At 39.5% G+C, this 27,000-nt stretch overlaps 2 protein-coding genes across 3 annotated transcripts; both read right to left on the minus strand.

The window, feature by feature from the left end:
• Nucleotides 1–41: 41 nt before the first annotated feature.
• On the minus strand, nucleotides 42–6,378 carry RABIF (RAB interacting factor). Its single transcript, XM_031937155.1, has 2 exons — nucleotides 4,741–6,378; nucleotides 42–1,183 (listed from the first exon to the last, which is right to left on the minus strand). The coding sequence occupies exons 1-2, from the start codon at nucleotides 4,864–4,866 to the stop codon at nucleotides 938–940; spliced, it is 372 nt and encodes a 123-aa protein (XP_031793015.1). The 5' UTR covers nucleotides 4,867–6,378; the 3' UTR covers nucleotides 42–937.
• A 76-nt stretch (nucleotides 6,379–6,454) lies between these two features.
• On the minus strand, nucleotides 6,455–26,082 carry KLHL12 (kelch like family member 12). Of its 2 annotated transcripts, XM_031937154.1 has the most exons (12): nucleotides 25,629–26,082; nucleotides 19,969–20,004; nucleotides 18,449–18,602; nucleotides 17,575–17,792; nucleotides 13,843–13,992; nucleotides 12,190–12,304; nucleotides 11,075–11,181; nucleotides 10,108–10,303; nucleotides 9,321–9,479; nucleotides 8,928–9,026; nucleotides 8,037–8,223; nucleotides 6,455–7,852 (listed from the first exon to the last, which is right to left on the minus strand). In XM_031937154.1, exons 1-12 carry the CDS (start codon nucleotides 25,902–25,904, stop codon nucleotides 7,726–7,728), a joined length of 1,824 nt encoding a protein of 607 aa, XP_031793014.1. In that variant the 5' UTR covers nucleotides 25,905–26,082; the 3' UTR covers nucleotides 6,455–7,725. The 2 variants fall into 2 exon arrangements, with proteins under 2 accessions (XP_031793014.1, XP_003767642.1); XM_003767594.4 differs by lacking the exon at nucleotides 19,969–20,004 and having other exon boundaries at nucleotides 25,629–26,081.
• Between the last annotated feature and the right edge of the window lie 918 nt (nucleotides 26,083–27,000).

Genomic DNA, 27,000 nt, shown 5'->3' on the forward strand with positions numbered 1-27,000 from the left:
CAGAGTAAATGGAAACCACGGAAGAGAGTAAAACAAGTAAGTACATCAACTCATTCATTTTTAATGCCCTCTTGGACCAGCACCAAACCAGAAGGGCCAAGAGTTTTCCTAGTAGTCAGGAAACATAAATTCACTTGAATAGGAACACAGGTCACTGGATGGAAAGTTTGCATTTCTGGAATTTGTTAGGATGGTAAGTATTAAAAGATAAGTAAAATTCCCATCCCACCAAGAATTCTTGCCCTGCACCAGGTCCATTAGGTTCAATAATTGTGCCGATGCTGCTTTCTTTAGACACAGTTCTTCCCATGATGAAGGGACTCTCAAGTCATCTGTTCAGACATGAGCCAAGCTTGTAAACTTCACATGCAAATTAGCAGTGGTTCCTCCTTTATATGCTCTCCATCTTAATACTCAAGGGAGAATCTTTGACACATCTGGTGAGTTACTTTTCTTTGTGGTGGTTGCTAAAATGTGCTAAAAATTTAATTCTCTATTCATATATCCTAAGTGTGGGATTAGACCATTGACAAGAAACCACATAATTTCAAAAACTAAAAGGGGTCAAACAAATCAGAACAGTAAAAATCTGACTGTCAACCTAGAGCAGGAAACAAAAAGTAGCACCTGGATAAGAAACACAGGGCCAGGCCAGTAGATAAATTCTGGAAGGCACCTGGCTTCCCACATCACTAACTAGAAAGGAAGAGAGGAGGAAGTGTTGTGCTACAGGGAGAACTATGTGAGACGTGTGCACTTGAGGTTTCAAGGAAGCAAGTTAGGGTAAACCCTTTGTATGTTCAAGTAGACATTGTGGTACTCACAACTTTACATTAGTATAGAGAAGAAAGCAGCAGAACAGTTATATCAGGTTAGAATGACTGCTGTTTTGGGGAGATGCTTCCATCATAGGAAGCTGCTGCTGGAGATCCCTTAGTCACTCGTGGGAAACCCTCTCCAAAGCCACATAGAAACTATTTTTGTCATCCAGGCAGTGCCAGCCGATGGGTCCAATTTCACAATCTGCGCAGACCAGAAATTTGACGTTCCCTACGTCTTTGGTGAAGCCCACGTTCTCAAAGGTGAACATGTCATCAACCAGCCAGTGTTCTTGAAGGAAGTCACCTTCTGGGTTGCTGCCATCAGCCAGAGCTGGCTTCTTCCTCATGGAGGGAAGGAACAGCTGCCATGTAAGAAAACAGGCACATGAGAACACACATCAACCTGTTTCTTGATCATACTCACTGCTTTACAATCTCATGTAATAATTTCAAAAAGGGAAATAGGTGTATTGTTTGTGTTGGGATTTTGGATGTCTCACGTATCACGTCCTGATGCTAATCTGATATATCTGAGGTTCTAGTTATTCTGGTGTCTTGTTTATGCAGCACTACAAAGTAACCTAGTTCTTATTCCCTGAGTAGACTGGATATACAACATTATATGAAGCATTCCAAGGGTTCAGAAGCAGACCCAGGACTTGGAACTTCATGCCCAAGATCCTTGGAATTACATCCTTCTGACTTCCATGATTCTCCATCACTAATCCAGAAATCCAAAGAAGCACTTTAATTTTCCAGTGTTGCCAAGTTAGTCCCACTGACACTGAGTCCTATATGGTTTCTAGTACCACCAAAGTAGATTTCCTGTCTCTCATCTTTATAGCTGTTCTAATATCCCTCCAGACTTTAGTGATCCCTATTTTTGTAAAATGGGATTATGATTTCTAAGGTCCCTTCTAGAGCTAAATTCTATTATCTCTCTAATCTTCAACCAGTTGTGAAACTGGCCAATAGCTTCAGTGTACTAACATAGCACTGGGGATGGCCAAAGAACTCAAATAGCTCTTAATATTTTAAGTGGTTTGACAGATAATGAGCAGGAAGAACAGGGTATCCAAGTTCTTTCTAAAGTATACTCATGAAGTGTGCAATAGATGCTGATGAAGACAAATCCTTGGTTTGCATGCAGGAACTCCTTGTGGGGAATTGAAACAATATTGGTGGTCAATTCAAGAGTTCTTTGAGAAGAACCATATATTCCCTAACCCTCTTGCCTCCAGGTATTTATCTTTTGTTCAAATAGATGTCTGTCCTGACACACAGGCATCTATCTGTTGACCCACCTGTGACTTCTCTAACAACACTACAAAGTTAGAAGCCATTTCATGTCTACAAGGGTCAATTTCCAGGAAAATATTTTCTGCCTAACTTTAGTTTTGTGGTCATGGAAGATGAGATCATGTTAAAACAATATACAAAGGACAGGCGATCTGATAAGGGAAATTCCTGAGAATTTAACTTTTGTAAAGGATTATCCATAGATTAAGCAATGATGTAAGTATACATTAATATCTTCATAAACAAAGATCAAGCAAATTATGTGCTTGGTATTATTCATTGTTAGCACAATAAAAAAAAATAACTGTTCTCATTTATGGACGAATATACTAAAACCTTTCCTGACTTACTAGTACTATCTTATTACTTACTAGTCATATATAATCAACTGAATTTGCTGAGTGTCCACACTCCAAGTTTATTTTTATTGAACATTCTCATTTAGATTTGTTTCTTGGCTAGTTAGGGCTACCAAACATAATAAAGCCAAGAGGAATACTCCAAATTAATTGTTGCAATGCCTAAGGTCTCCGTCTCCCTTAGTTGTGGGTCAGGCAATGAGTGGGTTTTGGTTGAATCTAAGGATTTTGGTTGAATACTGGGCACAGAGCATCAAGATAACTGGCATCCAGTGCCTCAATATGTTCAAAAGATCCTCATAGATTGAAGAACCCTAATAGCACTTACCTCACAGGGTTAATAATATTTGTAAAAATATGTATGTGTAAATATATGTAATAACACTTTGCAAACCTTAATGTGAAATATAAATGGTAGCTTTTCTTATGGGAAACAAAGCCATTGGATTAGAATCAAGAGAATTTTACCGGGGATTCTAAGGGTTACCTTTGCATACATTATAATGCTCTCCCTCCCTCCTTTTCCCCATATCTTGGAATACTCAGTTCCCTTTAAAGTTCAAATGCCACCTTTTCCCAAAAAGGACTTTCCTAATTCCTGAGGTTGTTAAAGTTGTCTTCAAGAATTTCACTTGTTTACTCTATATTGGATTACTTGCTGTCTAGGAGAAGGGGATGGGGGGAAGTAAGGGGGAAAAATTTGCATCTTCAAATTATTGTGCATTTTATTCTGCACATATTAGGTACTCACTTATCTGTGAACCTGCTGTATTTATTCCCTAGTCAAATGTAAACTCATGGAAGACAGAGACTTTCCCCTACTGTCTTCATAAGTCTAGAGCTTGATATTCTATCAAGGGATCAAACACTTGCTTTGTTTCTTTCCCTTAATTTTGAGAGAAAACAAACTTTTTATTTCTTTCGGTATGCTGAAATACTCATGGCTTTTCCAGACCTAAAGTAGATGACAAGATTTAGAAAAGCGCCAAATTAGATTAAGAACCTAATTTCTCAAGTGTAATTGTTGTGCAGTTGCTTTCAGTCCCGTCTTCCCATCCCCTTTGGGGTTTTCTGGGGGCCCCCCAGGCAGTGAGGGTCTGAGGCAGGATTTGGACTTGGGAATGATTCACCTTCCAGACTGCAGGCCGGGCTCTTTATTCGGAGCCACCTCGCTGCCCCATACGTACAATCAGGTTTGCAGGAAACTGAGGCCACCAGAAGTTGTTAGATTCCTCCCTTGAGACTCACAGCCGCTAACCAGTTGTGGAGCCCCAGGTTTTCTCATGATGGGATTGCCGCGAGTTTGACATCCGATTTTAAAATGCTTATAGTCAGATGTTAACTGGTCTTTTTAATGGGTTTTTAATTTTTGTAGTAAACGAACTAAACCTGCAAGTTCTAAATTTTAGGAAACTAGTTTTTGCTAGTTAGTGAAAAAGGAACCAAATGCTTTGCGGCTTATTCAGAACAGGACTATTTCTATCAACCTATGAACCCCAAAGCCCGAGCCAGAGGAAGCCCAGACGCAACGAGCAGGGCGGCTCTCGCTCTCTCGGGGAGGGGGCGGGAGAGCGCGGACTTGGAAGGCTAAACTCCTGCCGGGGCCCTGACGCTTTAACCCCCCTCCCCCCCCACCCTGCACAGGCCATTTCCCCAACCACTGGGGAAGGCCCGGCAGCAACTCCGGGGGAGCCACCGGCTAGTACATTCGCGCCCCAACCATTCTCTAGGGTTGGGGGGAGAAGGGGGAGTCTCTCCCTTCGTTTTCCAAGACCTAGGCTCGGCCACGGAGCTCGCTCGGGGCTTCGGTCCCTACGAGGCCGCCTCCCAACCCCCAGACTTCTAAGTCCGGTCCCCGACTTCGCCCGGATAACTTCTATAAGCGGCTCCGGCTCTGGAGGAGGGTGGCACGGCCGGTGGGAATTAAGAGACCCAACCAGGACTTGCCAAAAGAACCGGATCAAAGGGGAAAGCCAGGGCGCAGGCGCACGATGACGCCACTGCAGGGCAGCACGGGGAGGGGGGAGGGACAGAGGGAGAAATTATAAGAGGAACCTTGGGGAGGCGGAGCTCGGAGAAAAAGGTCCGCGTAGCAAGGGGCGGGGCTAAGCAGAAAAAATCTCGCGTTAAAAGGGGCGGGGCTCCGGACGGAGAGAGGGAGAGAGCTCCCGGCGCGAGGGGCGGGGCTGGGGATCCGGAGGGGCGAGATCTCCTGACCCAGCAGCCCCGTTCTCTAGGCGAGCTTCCCTCTTGCCTGATACCTGTCTGCGTGAGAAGAGAGCGGCCCCGGGCTGCAGCACCCGGGATCCACAGCGCTGACACAGCACAGCTTTCCTGTTCCGGCCCTCGGCTGACACTAGCTCGTTCCTGTGCTCCTCCGGCTCCATCGCACCGCCGCCACTACCAGCGCCACCGCTACTTCCCTGAGCTGCCTCCACTGCGCAGGCGCAGACTGGCTCACAGCGTGGGAGCCTCCTTCCACCCCTCCTTTCTTTAGTGCGCAGCCGCTCTCTTGGGTCTCCAGTCACTCCGTCACCGCGCAGGCGTCTTCGGTTACTTTTGGGTCCGGCGCGCAGGCGCTGTCCTCCTCCATTGCCAGTCCTGAGTGGCTAGCTGTGTCGGAGTAGCTTTGTGACAGGGACACTGAACTCCCAGGAACCGGCGTCAAACTCTCTCCTCCCACCATTGCTAATTCACGGAGACGTCAGTGCCCAGCCTCCCCCCGAGGCCGGGCTAAGCGGGATGGAGGTTTGCGAAATGACCTTATTCCCGAAGTCGGGCTTTCCGCTTCCTTGTTCGAGAGGAACTAGAGTGGCTGTTGGCCAGATCGGGGGCGAAGAGACGGCTCCCGCTTCTCTAACCCTCCCCGGCAGGCTGGCTTTGCTAGACAACTCCGGCCTCGGGTTTCTCCGGGTGGTTGCACCGTGCCCGCCTTTCGCTGCCCTGGCCAGGCACCAGCTGAGGTGGGACCCGGGGAAGCCGCACTTGGGTGCGCCAGTCTCCGCCCTTTAGCTTTTCACACCTCCGAACATCCACGAGGTTTCGAGGGATTTTAAATTTGTGGCATGTGTGGCCCCACGCGGTCAGTATGCTATCCTGGTGCTGGCTCCCTTTGGCATGGCCCCTGTGCTAAGCTGCCGCTTACTCACTACTGTAAACCACTTTAGAGGACCAGGAGCGCCCCGTGGCTTAAGACAATTGACCGGTTGATTGCCTCTCAAGCATGGCTTCTCCTCTTAATAGTCTCGAATTGCTTCCTGTCAAGATCGTTTCCTTGTAGAAGGGACTTGGTAGTGCCCAGAGGGTGAAAAGATTTTAGGGAAGCATATGGACCGATGAGTCTCATTTAGGAAAAGGAATCATAAACTAGTACCTTACACGTGCATTATAGCCTATAGGAATAGTATTATTCCATTCTCACAGCACACCTGTGATGTAGGAGGGCAGTGACCTTCCTGTTAGAGCAGAAGAAACAGACTTAAGTCTGAGCGATCTGACCAGTCAGTAGTAAGTTTTAAATCCGTTTTTTCCTGAAATACCACTAGTTTTCTTTGGGGGAAAAGGGACCAAGTTGAAGTTAGCTGTTTGTGATGCAGCATTCATTCTCTTAACTGTATACTCCTAAAATAACCAACTAGATAATTATGATGTTTCTTTCTCCTTTCTCTTCCCACTCGATTGAGTAAATTGCAGTCAAGCAAATTTAGATTATAAGTGGTGTGACCTGGGTTAGTTAAAAAAAAAAAAAAAGGTATAAGGCAGTTCTTGTAGTCCTTACAAAAGAACAGCTGGTCCCTTATCTTGTAACTATATATAGCAGGACCTAATACTCTACAGCAAGTATACAGGAGTTAAGAGATTAAGGGGGGGAAATTCAAGTTCTAGAGAAGGCACCTAAAGCTGATCCTCTCCCCTTTTCCTATATAAGCCTTTAGTGTACAGTGAGGATCAGCCACAAACTGCACTCAAGACATGTGATTTTTAATTTTTTCATAAAAAAATACAAATGAAATGAACTCTGTAAGGAATCAAACAAGACTCAGAGGAGGAGGCCTGAGTAGACTTTCAGATTAAATGTCAAGTGCATCCCTACTCAATTGACTGTGTTCTCCCCACTCCCAAAAGCAAACATTTCATTTCAATTCTCAATGAGGCTCAGTCAGTAAAATGGCTCAGAAGGCCACAAAAGATGTGGAAAGCCTAATAACAGAACATTTCTGCTTGTCTTTGATTATGCAGCACTAAGACTTTATGAGAATACTGAATTCAGGGAGAAGTCAGGAAAAATGGAGGAAAAAAACCGACAGATTGAGCAGCAGCAAGAATCCCTCCAAGGGATGAGCCCTGCTGAAAACAAGGCTCTATCTGTTCCAGGCAGACCTTGCCATGGAGAAATGGAACCTGATATGGTTGGACAGCATATGAAATGATTGCATAAATCACTGATCCTCCAGTTTCTTCCCCTAGCACACAGCGACAACATTACATTGGTGTGCTGTTTCATTTCCTCCAGTTGTTAAGTCTCCAACACCATGAGAAACAAAGCTCTATGTTACACACAAGGGAGAAGGATCTCTGAATGGGTACACCATCTTATTCTTCCAGGATATAGCTAGTATTCCAAATTCAGTCATACTTTATATTAAAATGGATTCCACCCTCATTTCAGCAACACTCCTGTCCCTAGGTTGTCTGATGATCTCCTAGTCCTCCGGCCTGTAAGTTTTGATAGAAAACCAATTGTTTCTCTGAGGTCATTAGTGTCCTATGGAATGAAACAAGTTCTGCCACCCCCAGTTACTAGTGCACACTAATATAAGTTTTTTCTTAGAAAAAAAGGCTTGGACTTAACTAATGTTAAATCAAGTTGGCACCCTGTGAACTAGGCTGGGCACATCAGATACCCAGAAGCCATGCCCACCTCAGCTTTCTGGGACACATCAGGCACAACATAAACATTTGCTTAAGCACAAAACAGGCTGGAGAATACTTCCTGGACCAAGGAATGAGATGACAGTGATCTCTCACATGTCACTCAAAGTGCTTTCCTGTGCATTTCGGTCAACTACCCATTCCCAGGAGTTGGTGCCAATACGGGAGTTCAAATAAGGATAGCCATCACTGCACCGGTGCCTGTAATCGCCCCGTCCACACAGTGAGAAAGAAATTTCTGCAAGGGATCCTTGGCTCTCCCCCAACCTGCCCCTTGAACTGGTCAATGGCTTTGGCTGGTGCTCCACCCTTGGTCACTTTTCACGGAGCACACACACGCCTGCATCACACCGCTGGGTCCCCATAGATGTCACCACTTCCCAGCTGTCGATGATGGGGTCATAGCACTCAATGCTACTCAGTAGGGAGTTCCCATCATAGCTGGGGGGGAAAAAGCAAAAGAGAGCATTAAAAGCTCTGCTCCTTCCCCTGATGAAAACAGTGTTCAATATAAAATACTATTTGTCCCACTCCTAAACCCTCCCTCTTTCAAAAATCAAGATTGAATCCTACAAAGTCTTGCTTTAGACACATAATGAGTCCTGCCTAGTTCCTGAATCCTCACCCTGCAATAGCATAGAGCCTCCCCCGAAGTACTGTGGCCCCGACATAGCATCGTGGGGTGGTCATACTGGTAACTGTAGTCCAGGAATCAGTTCGGATATTATAAGCTTCCACAGAAGAGAGGTGTGCAGTACCATCAAACCCTCCCACAACATAAATATGATCATTAAGCAGCGCTACTCCTGCACCTGTGGAGAAAGAAGAAATACCAAATAAGTATTACTGAATTTAGGATTCTGTTCTAATTAAATCATAGAAATAGAACCTTAACATCCTTGACTCATTCCTCGTGGCTAATTCACCTTGGAATAACTAGGAATGCAGTTACAGAACAAAATAGTCCTAGAATATCTAATCACTACCTTTGGGCAGGGGCTGAGATGGAGAAAACTGGAAATCAAATGATTTTATTTCTCATTTCCATCCAATTTTTTCTGGACCAAACCTGATTCAACATTTCACTCAATAGAAAAAAGCTCCAAAATGAGATATCATGAAAAGGCAGTTTTTGTTATTTTTAATGCCCAGCTAAACACTTAAAAGATTTAGAATACCATTCAAAATACTTTCTCTTTTCCTTTGTTCCCAACTATCTTACTTTTTAAAAGTGTTCACTCAGGGAAGGTAAACAGCTAAGCTGTTGTCTGCAGCATCTTATCAGATAACTGGAAACTGAAATGCACTTCACAACAAATGCTACTTATATGGGGAAACAGGCAAAGAGAAGAAATAGTTTTATATACATACTTTACAAAAAAGCAAGTGTTAGTACCAGTAGAATCATGATTCAAGATTTCTAGTGTTAAAAAGGCTTTACCAGTACTTCACAGTAACTTAGAATTAGCCCACCAGCATTGTTATCTTTTCTAACTCAAATCTGATCTTTCCTCACCTGAACGTTTAGTAGCCATTGGTGTAACATTAGTCCAGTGTCCTGTGTGGGGATCATACTTCTCAACCGAATTCAAGATATTCAGTCCATCATATCCTCCTAGAACATAAAGTAGGACCATTTTGGTGGGTCTCACAATGAATGTTTTTATTTCTCCAGTTTTCAGTTGTCCTATCATAGTTACATACATCCTATATAAAACACTACACCATATTCTTAGAAACTAAATTGATCTTAGTTATTAGGAAGTAATAATCTATTTTATGAAAGCAGTAGACCAATTGGAAGATATTTGTAGACTAGTCTGTATTTTGGTGAAAAAGAATTTATATGCAAAAAACCCCCAGTGTTTGAAATAGAACTCCCCCCATCTCTAAGTCTGTGTCTAAGTACCAAGGCAGTAGATCACCCCATTGGCCACTACTAGTCCGGCACCTTCCCGCGCTGTCTGCATGTCTCCCAACATGCTCCACTGGTCGATGTTTGGGTCATATCTCTCCATACTGGTGTGGCGTCTGCTCCCATCAAAGCCACCAGAAACATAGATCATATCTGCTCACAATATACAATGGTGAGAATAAGAGGAGCAACTGTAAGGATTGAAGAACTCTTTATATTTCATATGAACCTCAAAACAACCTTGCTAGATATCTGAGTAAGAAGATTTTACAGATAAAGTAGTTAAGCCACTTGTTCAGGGCCACATAGACAGGGTCTGAGATCATACTGGTCCAGCATTTGATTCACTAGTCCCACTTGGCTACCTCAAAGATTTCTAATACTTCTGTTCTCTTATCAATGCTGGAAATAAGCTAAAAGGCTCTGTGGTAAATGTTTTTATGAGATTATGAAGACGTAAAGATAAGGGATTTTAGTCAATCACTTGAGAGTAAAGTACATTAGAATGCCTCTAACAATTCAAGGAAAAAATTTAAAATACAGTTTTTAATCCTGGTTTTGCAGCTAGGACTTGGGGGCTTCATTACCTAATTCTTAGCCATCATAATTTGGTAAAAAACTTCATTTATACTTAAAGGGCTATAGTGAGTAGATGCAATTTTGGTCTTGTTACTGTCTTCTAGTTCTATCAGTTTCACTCCTATGACTAACAATAGGAATGTTATAATGTTCAAGTACTCAGCCATGAAACAATGTGTTTATTACCCTAAACCATGCCTACCTCCCAGAGTAGTGGCACCTGCCAGGCCTCGTCGGACATTCATGGGGGCCACAGAATACCAGACTCCATCCTCATCAGCTGTATAGTCCAGACACTCCACTGAGCTGAGGCGGGAGCGGCCATCATAGCCACCAATTACATAGATTCTGTCATGTAGGGATACTGTGGCCACATAACGCCTTTTCCGAGTGATGCTCTGTAATATGTGAACAGAACAAATACCAAACACTAGGGACTGGATTCAAAGACATCTACTAAATGCCTATGAAAGAAAAATTATGAGTGCTACCCTTTGCTATCCTATGTATGCTTTCTCTCAGCCTCTGCTGGGAGTCATTACTATCCTCTCTCATGAGCTTTCCTCTACATATGGTTTCCATGCTTCCAGTAAGATCTTTTTGGAAGACTCATCATTATATACCTTATTAGGTACTTCATTTAATGTCTTGTTACCATCCAATCTCCTTCCCGTTTATTTGTAACTTAATAGGGCCTGGGGGAATATGATACCAGTTTTTTTTTTTTTTTTTTTTTTTTTTATTAGATTTTTAAAAGTATTTTGGCCACATTATTGCTCAAATCACAGCCAAGATCATATAAACCCATTTAGGAAGTCCTATGAAGTCCCTTCCCTCCCCCAAGCTCTGAGATTTTATTTCATGGGGGGAGAGGGGGGGGTGAGGAAGAGGGGAAGGAAAGTAATTGTGATCACCAAGAGAATAGTTCAGTCTTGTTTGCAGACTCCAACATTATAGTGAGGCTGTGCCAAGTCTCAATACAAGCACTCAGATTTTAGCATAGCTATGATTTAGAACTTCAAGAAAAGCTGAGATTGTCCTTATAGAACATCCCTGGGGAAATAATGCAATTTATTGCCATTTAAAAAGGATTCTGAAATTCTGAAAAACAAAACAAAACAAAATAAAACTGAAATTCTCTGCTCAGGGATGTTTTTACTACTTCTTACTGGCAAAAAGCTCCATTCCTGAGTCTTGGGATCATACTTCTCTACCACGTCGATGGGGGACTGTTGGCTGCCGAACCCCCCAATCACCAGAAGTACCTCATTGGCCCCTGAGGACAAAATGAGAAAAGGATGGGTTATTTTTCCATCCCTAGTTGAGGATAGGATTCCTTCTGGGGAAGTCCAGAGAGGAACATTTAAAGGGGATCTACTCTTTTCGGTGATTCAGAAGAATGGTTCAAAGCAAACAGTATGCAGTAGGAATGCTTGGGAGAATGCAACTTTTTCATATGGTCCCTGATTGGGGGGAACCTGCATTTCTGATTCTCAAAGAGTATTCAAGACAAAGAAAAAACCCAAAATACAAAAAAAAAAAAAAAAAAAAAAAAAAAGAAATTAACATGTGAACATACCACTACATCATAGACTCTACTTACCCATAACAACATGAAAGGGCTGGAGAACTTATAAGAACAGTGAGTAGCTGAAGGAGGGTTTTCTTGTCTCTCATTGTGTAAAACTAAAATCTGGAGATACAGGTTTAAAGATAGGGGAAGATTCTCTCAGTTTAACCCCATCTTCTTAAAATAGTTGGAAGCTTAGGAACTATTAAATAGATTTCTGTGATTTCTTCTTTCTCTCTATGACATTGCTTCCTGATTTGGCCACCTGAATGACTGAACTTCTTACCAGCTGATCAAAGCTGCTAAAGCCTTGAGACTTCTGCTCACTAGAAGAAAGCTTCTCCATTATTTTCAAAGAATAATAATTTTTTAAAAATCCTGTTTCAACAGCAGTGATATGTTTGCCTCTGTTCTCCTAGAGCATCTCAGGGCAGCTAATTTCATTAAGTTTTTAAAAGATTGTCACATATTGGACTATTATTAGTTGCAACAATAACTTGGTCTTCTAGAAAGACTTGCATAAACTGATGCTAAGTAAAATGAGCAGAACCAAGAGAATACTGTACACAGAACAAGATTATATGATGATCAACTGTGATGGATTTGGCTCTTTTCAACAATGCAGTTGTTTCAAGGCAATTCCAATAGTCATGCTCTCAAAGTCATTTCTGTTCCTCTATTTTCACCCATCTTTTTGCCATACTTCATTCTTACCAAGTCGAGCTCTTGTTCTGGGTCCCTGCATTTGACTTCGTAGTTCTGGCCTCAGGTGGAACTTCTTTGCTTCATCAACCAGGTCCCTGCATTGCAAGCTGCATCTTATGAAAGGCTAGAACACAGCCAATATTTAAATGAATCAGGCAATAAATTGTCAGAGATGTGCCAGCTACATTAAATGAGAATTGGCTTTTGAATATACAGAACCATGAGGTTGGTAGAAAAACTGGGCTCCATAAGGGCTATTGGGAACCCTCAAAGAAAAAGAGGAAGACGCCTTGAAAATGTCCCATTATTAAAGAATTTTTAGCAATCTGTGAGGAGAACACCAGAAGGCTGTAGTGTCCTCTAAGCATGAGAGGAAGGTATATCCTGTTTGAGAAGCTACAGGTATACCCAGCTTTCTCACTTGCCTGACCACTCAAGGAATTCTAGTATGAATGGGACAGAAAAATGAACAGGTAGACAGAGTTGCCTAGGAAGGAGGTATGCATGGGGGATATGAAAGATGATATGCAAGATAAAAAGTAACATGAGCTATGGTACTAGGAAATTTGTTAAGTTCTATTAGAATTAGAATGGCCTCTATTTCTTTTCTTGCCAAATAGATTAACCAGTAGGATAGGTGGCAAAGTGGTGGAGAGAGCCAGCCCCGGAGTCAGGAAGACTTGAGTTCAAATCCAATCTCAGAAAATAGGTGTATGACCTCAGACAAGTCACTTAACCCTATTTGCCTCAATTTCCTCATCTGTAAAATGAGTTGGAGAAGAAAATGGCAAATCACTCTAGTATCTCTGCCAAGGAAAGCCCAAATGGGGTCACAAAGAGTCAGACATAACCGAAATGATTCAACAACAAACAACAATGATGTAGAAGGCCAACAAAAAGGTTGTAAACTGACTTGGCTCACAGCTATATTTTATAATATAAATTGATATTTAAATGCATCAAATTAGGATGGTGACATAAAACATTTTAAAAATACTTTCAATTAGATTATACCTAACCTTGAATTCTTCACAGTTTCCAAAATAAGAATTTATTCCTGTCCCTTACTGGTCAGTCATGTTTTCCTAATCAATCTAAAATGGGATCCCCTTAATAGAGGTGAGTTGGGAGCAAGACTAGTTGCTAGTGGTTAGCTGTGTGAAATGGCCAAGCCTGAGTAGGCAGCAGCCACAATGGAGAAGAGGAGGAGTTCAAGGGCTGTTCCTGCCCACTGACAATCTGCATTACCCTAAACAAATTACTGTATTCTGTTTCTTTATTTGTAAAATGAAAGATCTGGTACAGATGACTCCTAAGACTTTTAAGTCTATGAATCTAAACAATAAATTCAAAATAACAAAATAAAATGAAATAATGTATATGAGTTTACTGGACACACATGTAATTCAAAGCCTCCCTAGACAGTAGTACTTCTGACTACAGAGATTGGTAAAATTAAATACATTCTCCAGTTCACTTGTGTTTTCAAGAATGTCTCTTTTTAGTACCCTTTAAAAACCCCAGCTTCCTGGTGAGGAAGGTCTTTTAGGAAAACTCTTATCTAAGTCTCACATACAGAGAACAGAAATGTTATTCAGTGCATGTGGCTGACACACAGCAACCAAAGGAGGTGGTAGAGTCTAGGCATCTCCTAGGACCTACCTCAGCATCTATTACATCCGTGATGTACCTGGGGGTCAGCAGGGGCATCCGGACATACTGTAGCAAGTCAGGCAAAGATTCCTCCCTCTCTTTTTTGGCATGCTTCACCCAGTTGATGACAGCCTCAAAGACTGGCTCTTCAGAATCTACCTGCAAATATGCCATAAAGAATATAGGTCACTGCTATTCAATTAAGTTAATAGTAACTTATGGGATAGATGAAGTTTTGTTAAACATTTTTATTTTCCTCCAAAACTCCCTTTCCTAAGTGGCCCAGCCACAGGGAACAGTTTCCTGTGTTATGATTAAAATCAAGTCAGACAGAGAATTATAGGTAGATTGATATGATTATTTTCTAAGAACAATATAACCTATAGGATTTTCATCTTTAATTTCTTGTCTTCCTTAGCCTTCAGAAACTTGAGAACATTTATTATCTTCAACTCAAAACTGAACCTTAAATTAACCATTCATCCATAATTCCTCTTTACATAAGAGGGACAGTTCCTAGCATACATAACAGCCTGAAGACTGTAACAACAGAGCACAGAGAGTCGAAATCCAGCCACTTGGAAGACAGGGAAAACTGAAGCAATTAAAACATCAATCCCTCATTAGAAAAGGGAGACAGGTTTGAATCCTGTATTTTTTTGCGTCTGATTTTCTATGATTAACGGTCAGAGTAATACTTTTCTCCATTCATCCTATTACCAGATGCTTCGCTGTTAATTTTTTTCAGGAATTTGAATTATTAAGAAACATCTTGAACTTTTAGTATTTTATCATTATTAAAGTGGAAATGGTGGAAATCAACAGAACAAAAGAGCCACACACTAGATTCCAATTAATATTTCTTGGCTTAAGGTAGCCCCATCTAGCTCACCTTAAATTGTATAGTTTCTTAATCACAAAAGCCTCTCTGGAGGCTGTCCTCCTTCACTCAGAATGATGTAACTTACCAAAATCTAATGCTGAGTTTGACATATCTGCTACACAATGTAACATGCAAACTTGTAGAAGGAGCTACTACTTTCAATTAATCTTTTGGTACTATTAGAAAGATAACTACCCTAACTCAAGAAAAGTAAATTCTGCTAAATTACTAACAATGAGATTTAGGATTGTGATTGGCCTTTTCCATTTATTTTTTCTTTCTTTTTTTTAAAAAACATTTATTTATTTTTTTAAACTTTCCAACATTTACTTTTTTGGGGAGGGGCAATTAAGTCATTCTTTAATACAAATGGACAAACTGATCACAGCATCAAGAATGAATTTGGAATCCTATTATAATAAATTCAAACTGGGTCAGAGTTAAACAAAAACATTTAACACTAGAAAATAGAATAACATTTTTATCAACCATGAAAAGGAGATGCAAAATGTAGCCTTAAAAGTTACCAAACACATGTTTAACATATATAGGATTACTTGCCATGGCGGGGTGGAGGAGAGAAAGGAGGGAAAAAATTTAGAACACAAGGTTTATAAGGTTGAATGTTGAAAAATTATCCATGTATATATATTTTGAAAATAAAAAGCTTTAATTAAAAAAAAAAATTCCCAAAAAATGTTGCCAAACAAGGTCTGCCACTCTTATATTACAGAAGATTCTGACATATCATAAAAATAACTTCATTAATCCACTGAATATCAACATTAATGAAGTAAAAAGAAAAAAAAGGGAGACAAATTCTCAGTAGGAAACCACTTCTGCTATAGATTTAATGATTGTCACTTTTATTTGCTGTGACAGTTATCTACCACTATATATATGAACTGCTGCTCCATATGAGAGGAATTACTTAAAACAATTACTTAAACTAAAATGTATGCAAAACAAGCTTTACAGCTTCTATTCTCAAATAATCTTATAATTAAGTTGGTTCTTACCACAAAGCAACAATAAATTCTCATATTGAGACAAAAAAAGCCCTAGAATAAATGTGGGAATTAAAGAGGCTGAACTATTTAGTCTATTAATCCCCAAACTCTTCTACAATCAGTCTTCTCTCACCTATCACTTTTTACTTCTTAGTGTAAAGTTTCTAACAAAATAAAGTTCAACATGAGATTTTGGATTTATTTTTATTTTTTCTCTCTCCCTTTCTCCCCTCATTTTCTCCCTCTTCAAAATGGCAAGCAATCTGATATAGGTTTTACAAGTGTAATCATATTAAACCTATTTGGAAATTAGTCATGTTGTTGTATTGATCATCTTGCCATCTAGGGGAGGGGGTGGGGGGAAGGAGGGGAAAAATTGGAATAAAAAGGTTTGGCAATTGTCAATGCTGTAAAATTACCCATGCATATAACTTGTAAATAAAAAGCTATAATTAAAAAAAAAAAGAAAGAAATTAATCATGTTGTGAAAAGAGAATCAAGATAAAAAAGAAAAACCACAAAAAAAGAAAAAAAGTGAAAATGGTATGCTTCTATCTACATTCAGACTCCATAGTTCTTTCTCTGGATGTGGATGGTGTTTTCCATCATCATCAGTCTTTTGGAATTGTCTTAGATCATTGTATCGCTGAGAAGAGATAAGTCTATCAAAGTTGATCATTGTACAATGTTGATGTTACTGCGTACTATGTTCTCTGGTTCTGCTCCCTTCGGTCAGCATCAGTTTATGTAAGTCTTACAAGGTTTTTCTGAAGTCTGTCAGCTCATCATTTCTTACAGAATGATAGTATTTCATTACATTCATATATCACAATTTCTTCAGCTGTTCCTCAATGCTTGTGCATCCCACGTCCCCCAATTCTTTGCCACCACAAAGAGAGAACTGCTCTAAACAATTTTGTACATGTGGGTCCTTTCCCCTTTTTTATCATCTCTTTGGAATATAGAACTCCTAGTGGTATTGCTAGAACAAAGATTATGTACAGTTTTGTAGCATTTTGGGCATTATTACTCCATTTTTTGCTCAGTCATTATTTAATTGGAGAGTTAATAGGATAGCAATGTAATATTATCTATAGATACTTCTTGCTTTATATAAATTTGTATAATGCAAATTCAACTTTCCATAAAGAATTCTGAAGGAAATTCTCATTCCAAAAAAACCCCACCTAAGTTTAATTTTACTGTAGAGTATTGTGTTCGCACGCTCTATACTCCTGCCTCTTGACTTCACATTCTGTGGCCTCCTATTGCCCCACCAAACAAATATTACTTCAAATGAAAGTAGAATGAAGACATGGAAAGATGACTACTGCTGTTGCCACATCAGGGGCTTGGCTTGAAATCTCCAGCTCTGACAGTGAAGATCTTTGTTGTTCTGACTTCATCTTTGGCCCCAGCCCCTTCATGTCATGTATCTGAGTCTGGCAAGAATATATCTACTTCCTGTGTTCCTTTAGTTCCAATCAGGCCTCCATGTGACTGACCCTGGCTCTTGAGTGTACCTCTTCCTGTTCTCACTTCTTCTGCCAGCTCCCTCCTTACACAGATGTGTGACTATCTTCCTCCTTCCCTCTCCCCCTTTCCCATAGCTTTGAGCAAATGCATATTACATAAAAATTGCACACACAGAGGTGTGCAAATCGGTCCATTTATGTAAAGCAAAAAATGCCTATATATAGAATTAATCTCTTTTGCCAACATTAGTTTATCTTAATATTGAGAGACAGTGGTGCCCTTAATGAAGAAAGGAATAACAGTAACAGCTGATAACATTTTGTAGCCAAGAAAATGCTGGGTGAAGGTGAATCCACTAAGTCAAAACCATACCTGAATTTCATCACATTTGATTAGCTTCTCCACCTCTCCTTGGCTCAGAAGGATGAACTCTTCATGCTGTACTACTTCAGGAAAATGCTTCTGACTGAAGACTTCAGCTGCCTGCATCAGGTCAACACAGTTGTGTGTCTCAGCAAAATCCCTGATGCCTAGGCAATTAGATGGGTCCAGCTGGCTTTCGAGGAATTCACAGCAGGCTTGCTTAACACCTATGAAAACGCCAACAATGAGAAAAACTTTAAGACATCTTGGAGGAGCTGAATGTGTTACATTCTTTGGACCCAGCTTGATTGCTGTATGTTATGTATGCCATGATTAAGATACAAACTGAAAAATCAAAGGTAGGCATTCTAAATGTGATCCTGCCTTATAAACTGTTCAAATTCCACCTGCATTCAAGTCTACCAAACAAATGAGGCCTATTTTGGGGGCAGAAAGGCTACAATTTTTCCACAATTCTCTAGCAAGTAGTTCAGGACATAAAATTAAATCCACAAATATGCACAAAAGCAACAATGTCATATTAATGCAGTTTGTTTTGTGTGGATTACAAAGAAACCTCTAACTATGGAAATGAAGCATTGCTAGTATCAAAGGAAAAATTGGAATAAGAAAAGGTTACTGTATTCAACTTCATCTCAGATTAGAACTCATGGTCCCCACGGATATAAAAGCCCCTTTCTGAAAGGAATTTGACAACCTTGGATGGTATAATATATAGCAACTGATATGCCCCTTTTGGTATGCTTCTTTAAACCGGAAATAGCAACACGCCATTACATAATTCTTTGTCACAGACTACCTTGATAAATTATTGATAAATAATTTCAAAAAATAAAAGAGAAGCTTTGTGTGACTAGAATACCTTTTAGCTGAAGCAGACAGGCTGCAGGAAGCAGTTCCTGGACATTCTCCACTGTCACATGCACTGTCTCTGTGTACACAAAGTCCAACAGGATTTCCATAGTGGAGGCAGTCAAACCTTGAATATCAACGTATGGCTTCCCCTTTTCTGAGAGCTGCAGATACAAAGAGTGGTAAACAGTGATTGAAATTCCAAAGTTCAGATGAAATCTCGTTTGATTAACCCTGAAGAGCAAAATTGTAACACTCTAAAATTTGTGAAAACAGAAGCCTATAGAGAGGCATACTGTATTATTTGAAAGTAGAACCATACAAAGCCTTCCCTTAGACAAATTCATAATTTGGAAGAGTCAAGAAAGGCAGGTAGACACTGTTATTTGCCATCCCACCCTCATACCCACCTAAGTACATTGAATCTATAAGCTTCTATTTTCACAAAATTTTAGCAACAGTATTGCAACATATAGCATTATATAGTATACATACTATCACTTAGAGCAGAGTTTCTTAAACTTTTTCTACTTGTGACTCTTTTCATCTGAAAAATTTTCACATTACCCCATTATATATTACATAATATATATAATTATATTATATATAAAATATACATATATATATATATACACACACAAAATAATCAAACATTTACTGATAATAAATCATAATTTCACAACCCTTACCATTCAGCTATTCTACTGACCCCAGTTTAAGAAGCTCTGATCTAGAGAACAATGATATTAAGAAATGAGCATTTGCAGCACTTCCAGATTAGGATCATTGGAAGCATTGCACAATTTCCCAAATTTGATCCAGGACAATTTTCTTCTCCTACTGCATCCTGGATCCAACTTATTTGTTAAACCTTGCAAATTCCTAATTTTCTGCAGATGATACTACATGTTGGGACACTGCTTTCAGGCACCTAGTCTGTTGAGTTGAAATGTTAACAAAAGATAAGGATAACTACTTGCTAGATGTTATATAATGAATTCTTTGGTCAGAGGGGGAAGTACTAGGAAATATGACTAAAGATCATGAAGTTTTGGAACAGAAGCCCTTAGGACCCAGGTGGTAAATGCATCACTAGCTGCCCAGTGAAGGCAAATGCATCAGAAGACAAAGGAAGATCTGAACATTTTAATAACTGGTTAGTGTCTGACAGGTTTGATGATTTAAAATAGAGGGATGACAGCTTCTGATCAGGTATAACAGGAACCTAACAAAGGCTAGTAATACATTTGAATGGAACTTTATAAAGGTGATTCAGCAAGATTTAAACTGAAAAGGGAAGTGAAGGGAGGAAACTGCTTTTGTTAATTCATCCACCAAACTAGATGGCACAGAACGTTACTACAATGTAGATAGATTAGGAGCAGATACATCCTGTTCACTGTAGGCAAAATTCTAAGAAAGGAGCCAGTATTTAAAAAATCCATGACCTTGGTTATTCCTAGAGAGTCCCACAGGATAGGTAAGAAACATGCTGAGCTAGAAATTATAACAAAAGGAAACAAATCTGACCTCATAGGTCTCTTCTGAAGCTTGATGGGATGAAATCTACAATTTTATTCCAAAGAAAGAAGATAGTTAAAAGGGAAAAAATAGTATTTTATATCAAGAAGATAAATTACCATGAGAAAATTCAAGACTCTAAGGGAGAAAAGTATGATAGAGAACATTTAGGTTAAAAATCAACAACAGTGTATTAAAATGAAAAGCTGTCTCAGAGAAAAGAGAAAGGGGGGGGGGGGGGGGGGACAGAGACAGAGAGAATTGTTCTGCCAAAAGCAGAACAACTAATAACTTCATAACTTCATGGCTTGACTTAATACTATTTCCTTTACCCAAAAATATAGAGGAATTGAGATGAATAAAACCCGTATTGACATTCTGTTACCTGTGTTTGTTGTTTAAAAAAGGCTACATAATAGATGTACTTTGAAGTCTGTTCATTTCGTGATCACTGTATTTAGTAATATGATTTTTTGTATGGATTCTTTGCTAGGACAGGGATATCATGTGATGAAAATATTTATATTTGTGTAATATTTTATAGTTTCTCAAAATGCTATCACATGTATGATTTCATTTAATCAAAATAACTCTTTGAGGAGGGCAACATAATAATCATTATGTGTCAGTTTCCTTATCCATCAAATGAGGGAACTAGATGATTTCTAATGTTTCATTTAGTTCCCAATCTATGGTTTCATGATCTCATTAATCTGCAATGTTCTCTTCTCTAAAATATAATCGTTCTCTGGGAGCAGGTTTCTTGGGGACTTCTAGAGGCAGCCTTAGTTTCAGTTCAGTGTAATAATCACCTCAAATGCAGCCAGCTATTAAAGTCCAATCCTTTATTGTCTCTTCCAACATAGCCTAGTTAGCTTTCCTTGGTTCCGAGAGCTCTTGTTGCTAGTCCTTTGCCTCTGCCAGCTTCACCCTCCAGCTCCCTCTGAATCCAAAGCCTCCAGTCAGCACAATGGTGAAATATCGAATGGATCTGACTCCTCCAAGAGAGTGGCTTGTGGGAGCTGTGACTTGTGAATCTCCTGAAGTCTCTAATTGGCTTGTGGGAGCTCCTTATATATGATCTCTTCAAGGTGTGAACTCCAAAGGTGTGAACCAAGTACATAAGCATTGTTTCTATCATTTCCAGTGACTTAGCACCTTGTTTCAAGTTCTGGCCCATAACATCTCCCGCTTTCTTTTGATTTAGAACATAGGTGGTCATGACCTCCCTGACTTCTCAAGGAGGTGAGAACCCCAAAAAAGAAGGTGATCATACCTTCCCTGATTGCTCACAAAAGGAGAGAAAACACCATAAAAAGAAGTGATCATGCTCTTCCTGACTTCTCAGGAAGGGAGATGAAAATACCAAAGGAAATGGGAAATCAAATCAGATTAGTGGGTTTCTGAAGGGGCTCACTTGAAACAGATATACATAAATCCATCAATATGGGGGATATTACACATAATTATATAAATTACATAAGTACATAGCAATATAACACAGGCTAGTAGTGATGTAACAAATAACATGAATCAATCATGAGAATTTATACATGTCCATAAGTCCTAGAAATAGTCCAAAGGGAATCCATTGTCCATTAGTTCATGTGCCAGGAATCCAATAATTATTGCAAGCTCTGAAGTCCTGCAATAGTCTTATCAACAATTTTTCATCTCAAGGAATCCAATGATTCCTGCTGGTTTTCAAGTCCTGCAACAGTCTTATCTTGTGTTAGGGAATCCAATGATCCCTGCTGGTTTTCAAGTCCTGCAGCAGTCTTATCTTGTGTTAGGGAATCCAATGATTCCTGCTGGTTTTCAAGTCCTTTAACAGTCTCATTATCAGCCATGCTCTCAGTGTCAGATGTTTCTTAGATCTTCTCCTTTGTTTTGAGGTTTTTCTCCTTTTCTGTCTCTCCAGGTGCTCCAGATGCTACCCATCTGTTTCCTTCTCCGTCTGTAGGAATTCAAGCAAATCCTTTCTCTCAAGCAGTTAACCTATCTAATTTCCTTCTATTTACTACTTTTGGGTCTCTCCACATCAGCTGGCAATTACATTGAAGCTGTTTGCAATGGACACTGCCCTGTTGGTTTAAAAAGTCTGTATTCGCCCCAGTTGTAATCCCTTTCTGCTATCTGATTGCTTTTCTGTTGGTTGATCATGTAATCCCTTTCTGTCATCTGATTGCTTTTTGGCTGATAGATCACATCAGAGTCCTGACCTTCTAAAGACTCTCTGGGTGTAAACTCAGTTGCCATCATGCCCCACCTGTCTTTTGATTGAGATCTTAGAGCTGGGTCCTGCCTCTTATTTCCCTGGGTCAATCTACATTCTGAGGCCCAATGGAAGCCTTGGTTGCATTTTGGACATGGGGTTTTGGGTTTTATTCTCTCACCCTGTCCTCTCACTCTCTATATCTACACTGGGCTCTCAGATGTCCTAGTTTTCCATACTGAAAACATTGACGATTTTTTTCTATAAGTCCCTTGCCAAGAGGAACCCTGTCTTTCCATGTTCATCATAGTTTGGATATAATAAGCACTTGTGCCCATTGTAGCACAGCGTCTTATGATCTCCTCTAAAGGAGCATCTTTGTGTAGTCCCCATATAATTCTTTTGCAAATCTCATTAGCATTTTCCTTAGCCAGATGTCTGGTCATTATTTCTGTAGCTGCATTTTCTGCAATGGTTCTTGTAACAACTGTTTGCAAATGTCCCACAAAATCCGCAAAAGGTTCATTGGGACCTTGCTCTATTTTTGTGAAGGCTTTACCTCCATCTTTCTGTCCAGGGAGGGAATCCCAAGCTTTTATTGGAGCCTTAGAAATTTGCTCATACACTGTTATGATAATTAATCTGTTCTAAATTCTCTCTCTTGACCTTCACCTGCTAGTTGGTCAAAAGTGATTTGTACATTAACTTCTATTTGCCTATTGCATCTGGCTTGAATCCTACATAATTCATGATACTCCGAAAGCCACAACAAGTTTTGTCCAGGTTCTAAACATGTCCTTGCTATGGATTTCCAGTCAGTGGAGGTTAGGATTTCATAAGACAAATTATCTAGTAACATCTTAACATATGATGAAGTAATCCCATAAAGAGGGCAACCTTTTTTCAAATCCTTAATTTTTTCCAGATCAAAAGGCATATATCTTCTCTTTTTTGACCTGAAGAGTGAAGCTCTTCAATCCCTTATTGCATTTATAAAATCAGATACATCCTAGACTTCATTTTTTGCCTTAACTAAAGCCTTTTCTAATCTTGTCACAGGCTGCTTCATAGGTGATTCTGTTTGTGTCACTGCCTCTCCCCCTCCTCCTTCTCCCTCCACCCATGAAGGGTTAATTTAGGGGAGTAGGTCAGGGGAGGGGGAAATGATCTAATTTCTCCTGCTGTGAATTCTTATCTGATTCTTCATTCTTTTCACCTAGTTTAGTTGGTACCTTCCCCTCCTGTTCTTTCTTCTTTTTCCTTATTCTAACACTTATATAATTTCCTAAAGCTAGTTGTATTAAATTATATGTGTTAAGTGTGTCTTTGGAAATTAAGTCAGGTCCATTTTTATTGTAGTATTCACCTAGTTGCTCTTCTACTAATTTCCATTCCTCTAGATCCAATTCTTTTTCCATAGAGAACCAAGGAGATGTGTACTGTACAGTTTCTAAAAGTTCAGAGATCTGCTTCCAAATTATAAGCAAACCTTGGCTTTCCATAACCTTGACAGTGCTCTCTACACATTTTCCTTAAAGAGAAACAGAGGGCTATTTTCTAAATATCTGTCCCATTTCAGCTGAAATTCTACTTTAGCTCTTTAACAGAGTTTCCTTGTTGTACTCACCCTATTTTCTGGGTCGAAGAGACTTTTCCTCTGGATCAGGGATCATGTCTGGCCCACATTCAGGAGTCAAAATGTAATGTACTTTTCTCTAACATATAATGTTTTCTGGGAGCAGATTTCTTGGGTGGGTGGGTGGCGCTTCTGGAGGCAGCCTTAGTTTCAGTTCAGTGTAATCAATCACCTCTTGACAAAAGACAATCTTTATTGTCTCTTCCAACATAGTCCAGTTAGCTTTCCTTGATTCTAAGAGCTCTTGTTGCTAGTCCTTTGCCTCTGCCAGCTTCAGCCTCCAGCTCCCTCTGAATCCAAAGCCTCCAGCCAGCACAAGGTGAAATACTGAATGGATCTGACTCCTCATCAGAGAGAGTGGGCTTGTGGGAGGTGTGACTTGTGAATCTCCACTGAATCCTGACTTGCCAATCTCCCGAAGTCTCTAGTTGGCTTGTGGGAGCTCCTTGTATATGATCTCTTAAAGGTGTGAGAGATGTGAACTCTAATGTGTGAGCTAATGTGTGAACTCTCCCAAAGGTGTGAACCAAGTACATAAGCGTTGTTTCTATCATTTCCAGTGACTACCTTGTTTCAAGTTCTGGCCCATAACATTTATCCATATTTACAGATAAGGAAATGGTTTTCAAAAGATTTTTAGAGTTAGTAAGATGCAATGCTAAGACTAAATATCCAGACTCTTTTCAGTCCAAAGAGCCTTCAATGCCATCATATTAACTCTATGGATTCTTAACTAGTTTTCAAAAATGTGATACTGTTTTCTACCTCTCTCTTACTCTAGGTATCCTTAAAAATTCTCTACTTTTATTTCACGTCTTACATATAAAAACATACTATAAAAGATGCTTTTGTGAATGAGCAGTGGGGGAATTCTTTTACAGGACAACTTTACATTCATAATTTTCAACCAGATGCCTGAAGAAAAAACATTTAGAAAAAGGCTTAGGTTCTTCAAACATAATGTTGCCGAAGAATAGAATGTATGCTGTGTAATTAGCAATTAGTAGTTCTAATTCTAATCAGAAACTGCTCATAACTATCTTTTTTTTTTTCTTTTTTCTTTTTTTTTTTTTTTTAGTGGTAGTGTTTTTTTTTTTTTCCATAACTATCTTAAAGGTTAAATGGATCAGAATTATCTAGTTCTGATGCTCACAAAATACAATATGCCAGAGAATCAGGCAGAAAGTCTATGTTTACCAAAGACTGGATCTGTGGAACTACATTTCAGATTTCTATATTTTTCCATTCCAGATAAACAGATCAGAATGAATCTAGACTTAGTATTTTAAAAAAAGTAATCAGATTTTAGACAAGCAAGAAAGTTAAGTATGTAAATAATACAATTCACAGTCAAGGCATGTCTGCTCTGACACTCAATATGTCTTCACTCACTCATCAACATGTCTAAATTGCTGACATAATTTTAGGATTAGGGGATCAGGTCCTTTAAATCTCCTTACAATCTGTTCCAGGCTGTGAAATGCAGAAAAATGCTATTGGTCAGTCTTCCACAATTAGCATATGTAGCCAACTTATTCTAGGTTTCAAGGTCTAATGACCTTACAGCATCTCTCCATACGCTGTCCTGCATGCCATTTCTTGGCAAGTAAACTTTTTCTTAATCTCTTTGTTATTTTTTCACACTCCAGATTTAGTACCTTTTCCCAACAACCTCACAGACAAGGTGAGAACTAATTTTCCTCAGACTATGGCCTAAAAATACCATGGAAATTTATCAGACTTTGTTATTTGATACACATGGCTAGCAAGCTCTAATTTGGAGTTCTGATCCCTGGAAAAAGTTAGTTTTCTACTTACCTCACTAGTGAACATAGCACAGAAGTAATCGCTACAAGCAGCCAGCACAATCCGATGGGCAGGGAAGTCCTTTTGCTCCACTTTCAATGTAACATCACAGAGGGTATTGCTCTTCCGGAGAGAGTTCATTGAATTGAGGATGGACTTGGCATGTGAGTTTGTCATTATGTCTTTGGGAGCCATATTGCCTCCCCCCAGGCAATATGGAGACAATGAAAAAGGAGTTCTGGGATTCTGCAAGTAAAAGAGGAAAAAAGCTAGGGTGCTTCCAGACATTTAGGGCGTGAACCATTCTCTAAGAGTTTCAAAAATAAATAATAAATTAGAAATATAAATATTACAATGTTTATCTCAAGGTTTCACAGATAACTACAGTATTAACAAAAGGCAAAATGACACGCGGACAACTCTTAAAAATTTTCATGTATATTGGTCTACTTGCCATCTAGGGGAGGGGGTGGAGGGAAGGAGGGGAAAAGTTGGAACACAAGGGTCAATGCTGAAAAATTATCCATGCATGTATCTTGTAAATAAAAAAGCTATATATAAAAAAAGAATAAATAAAGCCACCACTGCTACTATAGGAAAAAAAAAAAAAAAAAAACTTCCCCGTGAGAAAATGTAGCATTTCATGTTATCTGAAGTTTAATGACAGGGCTTTATTAATCCTGTCATTTCCTTCTTTCCATTTCCACCATCCTAATACAGGTGTTTATATCCTCATATTTGCACTATATTTCATCTGTCTCCTAACTGGGAATTCTTCATATATTACCTTCTCCTCCAATGCATGCTATATACTGCTACCTAGGATGTGTATTATCTGTGTTTTATCTCCCTGAACTGGAACCCTACCTTACACTTGCTTTTTCTGTCTCTGAGAGCACTTGGTACTGGCCTTTGGATATTGCTTAATAAATATTTATTGATTGTCAACGAGTAGCATACATCATTTATATATTATTATATCTCATTAGAAATACTGTTCAGAGAGAGGAAATACATTATCAGTTCCTAGATAACAAAACTGGTAAAAAGAGTAATATTGGACAACTGCAACAATGAGACAGTTGAGATAAAGACAATTAAACTAAAGTTCCAAACTACTAAAAATAGTTTCAGAGGGCAGAAGAATCAGGTGCAGAACTAATACTGATCTGGTTCAAAAAAGAAATAGAGCAGAATCTTGGGCACAGATGGACTTTGTTTTGGAATTTCTAATAACCAAGGAGACATCTTGCAGAAAGGCAGAGAAATGTCTTAATAAAGTAAATCTAAAGTAGAATCTAAAAAGTTTAGAAACATGATATGTAAGATTGCATTGCCTAAGACTCTAAAAGGGAAATAGTTCAAGAAGATGAAAGAGGAGAGC

Source organism: Sarcophilus harrisii, chromosome 4 (assembly GCF_902635505.1).
Source record: "Sarcophilus harrisii chromosome 4, mSarHar1.11, whole genome shotgun sequence".
NCBI classification, from domain to species: Eukaryota; Metazoa; Chordata; class Mammalia; order Dasyuromorphia; family Dasyuridae; genus Sarcophilus; species Sarcophilus harrisii.